This window comes from Mastomys coucha, chromosome X (genome assembly GCF_008632895.1).
Source record: "Mastomys coucha isolate ucsf_1 chromosome X, UCSF_Mcou_1, whole genome shotgun sequence".
In the NCBI taxonomy this organism is placed as follows: domain Eukaryota; kingdom Metazoa; phylum Chordata; class Mammalia; order Rodentia; family Muridae; genus Mastomys; species Mastomys coucha.
The window spans coordinates 41,057,907-41,061,970 of record NC_045030.1 but is presented as its reverse complement, the minus strand read 5'-3'; the positions used below and the strand labels follow the sequence as shown (position 1 = coordinate 41,061,970).

Here is a 4,064-nt window from a genome sequence, read left to right as displayed (position 1 = left end):
CACACGCACACAAGCACACAAGCACACAAGCACACACATGCACAAGTAACATTATAGGACTGAGTAGGTTATATTTAGGAATGTATATACATATATGCATGTAATAACAATTAATAAAAAAAAGACACCAGAATCTGAAAGATAGAGGGAATATAAGGGGATGATTTGGAAGGAAGAAAGGGAAGGGGAAAATGATGTAATTATCATTTCAAAAATAAAAGAAAATTTTAAAAAAGAGAAACAGATGACACTGTTGATGCTATGAAAGTGAAAATTTGAGCAATGGGGATGGGGTGTCGGGGACTTCCAAACTAGAAACTAGGAAAACATATTCCTTGTTCTTAGACAACATTTCTCCTCATGGAGTTTTTACGAGGTATAATTTATGTAAGATTTTTCGTGTATTTGCAGTTGCTCCATTAAAAGGAATTACAGAAATTTTTCACAGCTACAAAAAGAAACTAACACATCACTCCAACTGTCCTTTTCTCCTTACCCCAAGAAAGCATCAATCCACTTTCTATCTGCACGATTCTGCTTAGGTGACACTTTTGCACTGTGAATTATCAGAGCATGGCCAAGTGTTTCCCTTAGTTGAAATACACAGGCGGCACTTGGAAGCTTGTAGAGGTACGCTATCAAGCATGCCATCTGGTTCAAAGGTAGGAAGCCACTTAAAGGGAGGACAGTTAGATTGGATGAGTGACATGATGAATAACCACCTCATGCTTCACTGAACACCTTCCCCATTTCTGTCTAGAATTTGGATGAGAAAACTGCAATTTATCACTCAGGTGGAAACTACTTGCATGGATTCTTATAATTCCGTCTGTTTTCCTCTCATTTCTCCAGGCTCCTGCTCTAACTGCAGTTTCAATGTGGCTTCCTAGTATTGAGCCCCACTGCCTGATGGTATCCCTCTAAGATCTCACTAGCTCCTCAAACACATCAGTCCTGAGCCTGCCACATACTCCTGTATTTTTCTTGCAGTCACCTGATTTTGAAACTTCAATGGTTACTCTCAGTCATCTATCAATTAGTCAGCTATTTGCCAGGTACAATATACAGTCATCCCTGGGAATTCACAGGAGATTGACTGGTCAAAGATCATCTCAGAGACACTAAAATTTGTGCATGCATAATTTACCTATAAAAATGGCAAGTATTTACATGTACCCTACATATATCCTCCTGTATATTTCAACGTGTTCCTTGATTACATATAATATCTGCTGGAATGTAAATGCTATGTAAATGTTTTATTTCACTAATTAGGGTACAAAAATAAGAGAGGAAGACCTATATGCATTTAGTTCAGATACATTTAAAAAAAATTCAGACAGGGTCTGTCTCTATAGTCCTGGCTATCCTGGAATTAGCTAGTAGACCAAGCTGGCCTCAAACTCACAAGAGATCCACCTGTCTCTGTCTCCCAAGTGCTGGGATTAAAATCATATGCCACCACACTCAGCTTCAGATGCTTCCCCCCTCTCCCCGAGACAGGGTTTCTCTGTATATCCCTGGCTGTCCTGGAACTCACTCTGTAGACCAGGCTGGCCTTGAACTCAGAAACCCACCTGCCTCTGCCTCCCAAGTGCTGGGATTAAAGGCGTGTGCCACCACTGTCAGGCTTCAGATGCAATTTTTAAGAATTACATTTACAGGAACTGGGGAGAGAGCTCAGTTGGTAAAGTGCTTGCTGTGCAATCATGAGGTCATGAGTTCAAACTTTAGCACAAATCTTTGAAAAAGCCAAGTGTGGTGATGTGCAATTCCCAGCTCAGGGCACTTGTGGAGACAGATGAATCCCTAGGGCTTGCTAAGCAGCTAGCCTAGCCTGCTTGCCAAGTTCCAGACTCCTGGGAGACCCTGTCTCAATAAGACTGGGTGGCACCTAAGGAATGACACTGGAGACTGCCTTATGGCTTGAACATGCATGTATGTGTTTATATACAGTGAATGTATATACACATACAAAATAATATTTTAATCCACCTATGGTTGAGCATATTCATAAGAAACCCACAGAGTTTTTTACTGAGAGGACATAAACCTTAACATTTCTTTCTTTCTTTCTTTCTTTTTTTAAAGACAAGTTCATACTATAGCATAGCCTAGCATTAAGCTCATGGCAATCCTCCTGCCTCAGACTCCAGGGTGCTGCAATTGCAGATATAAGCCTTCACACTTGTCTTTCCTTTTCTGTAATTCTTCTGTATTCTTCTTTCCGGATATAGTCATAGAGTACCCTCTTCCTTTATATAATCTTTTAAATAGGTCTCCAACTGGTACCCTTCTGTTCTTCCGTCCTTCTTCCTGCTCTACCCCACACTGCCCTTTAGTTTGCTTCCTGGCCTATTTTCCTCCAAAACAGCTCATACTGGTGTTAGTAACCTTTCAATAAAGTAAATAAAATAAAATAAAATAAAATAAAATAAAATAAAATAAAATAAAATAAAGTCAGATCCACAGCCTGGCATGCAAGACTTTCTGCAATGCTTTTCAATCACATCCTATGATTCCCTACCTAGCATCCTGGGCTCTTAGTTTTCTGTCCATATCCCCTTAATACACTGACTCTGTAAAAGCCGTTCCTTCATCTCAGAATACCCCTACCTTCCTGCCATCATATCACTCCAAGCTCAATCCCATCCTTTAAGACTTCGTTCAATGCCATCTCCTGAAAGCCTTGCCTGAGTCACAGCCACTTGTCCTTCTACTAGCTGAATCACTCACTCATCTGTGTTAACATGTTACAACCTTTCCAGTGCTCACTATTATCTATCTTTATGTTAGATAGAATTGTCTACATAGCACCCATGAAGTTAACTATATTATATGCTCAGTGATGATGAGCTCTAACCTGGTTGGTTTTTTTTCTGTCAACTTTGATGTAAGATAGAGACATTTGGGAAGGACTCACTCTCAATTTTAAGAATGTCTCCATAAGACTGACCTATAGGCATATCTATCAAACATTTTTTTGATTAAGGATTGATGGTGGGTTCAGGTCACTGTGGTGGTGCCATCCCTAGGCTGGTGGTCCTGAGTGCTATAAGAAACCAGGCTGAGCAAACTATGAGGAGCAAGCCTGTAAACAGTCCCCTTTTGTGGGTCTTTGCTTCAGTTCCTGCCTCAGGGTTCCTGCTCTCAGTCCCTGCCCTGACTTCCCTTTGTGAAGGACTCCAAGCTACAAACTGAAATAAACCCTTTCCTCCTCAAGTTGCTTTTGTGATCCTGGTATTTTATCACATCAATATTAACTCTAAGACAAGCTCTATATTGGATTTTTTTGCCACATTCTCCATAGTATCTACTAATATAGTTTCTACATAGCAAATATGTAGAAATATTTGCTGAATGAATGCATCTTGAGGCAGATGACATTTGTAAAGTGCAAGTGACACAGGCTATGCTCACAGTCCTTGGATGGTCTCCTAAAGCTGTCTTCTACTGGTTTATTTAAAGCTTTCATGACAGGGGACCAGAACTGGTATCTCACTGCTAAAGCTTACTCAACTTCATTAAATCTGTTCTCATTAGCAACAGGCAGTCCCCAGTCCTCTCTCCAGCTCACAGATGTCCCTGGCTCTGGGCTTACTTTTCTCTTCCTCCATAAGCAGAACTGGAAAATTCTAGTTGCTGGGCAATTCTCCATAAAAGAAATAACAACACTGTATGGTAATATGTGTTTCTTCCCAAGAACAGCATTATTACTTGATGTTGCTTAAAGAACTTTGGCTACACTGGTGAGTATCTGGACAAAGATATTTGATATGCATGATAATAAAAAACAATGTATCGTTTGTCTTCTGTCAATGAACTGTTTTCAGTTGAAGCTAATTTTGCTGGTCTTCAAATCCTGGGCTCCAGTAATACTTTACTTTTAGCCTCTTAAGTAGTTTAGACTACAGGCATACACCAATGTGTTTGTGAGACTACAGGTATACACCAATGTGTTTGGCTTAGCAAATGAACTATTTAACACAAATATAATTTTTGGTCAAGGAGTGAAGCAGTTGACAACTTGGGGAAATGTTTATATATCCTAGAGAAAGATTATA

General features: G+C 39.8%; 1 protein-coding gene across 1 annotated transcript in view; it reads right to left on the bottom strand.

Moving 5' to 3' along the window:
• Dock11 (dedicator of cytokinesis 11) overlaps positions 1-4,064 on the bottom strand; it is a 136,086-nt gene that overhangs the window by 88,102 nt on the left and 43,920 nt on the right. Inside the window, exon 21 of the mRNA XM_031372386.1 lies at positions 497-673. Coding sequence (XP_031228246.1) covers positions 497-673 — 177 coding nt within the window. The remainder of the gene's footprint in view (positions 1-496; positions 674-4,064) is intronic.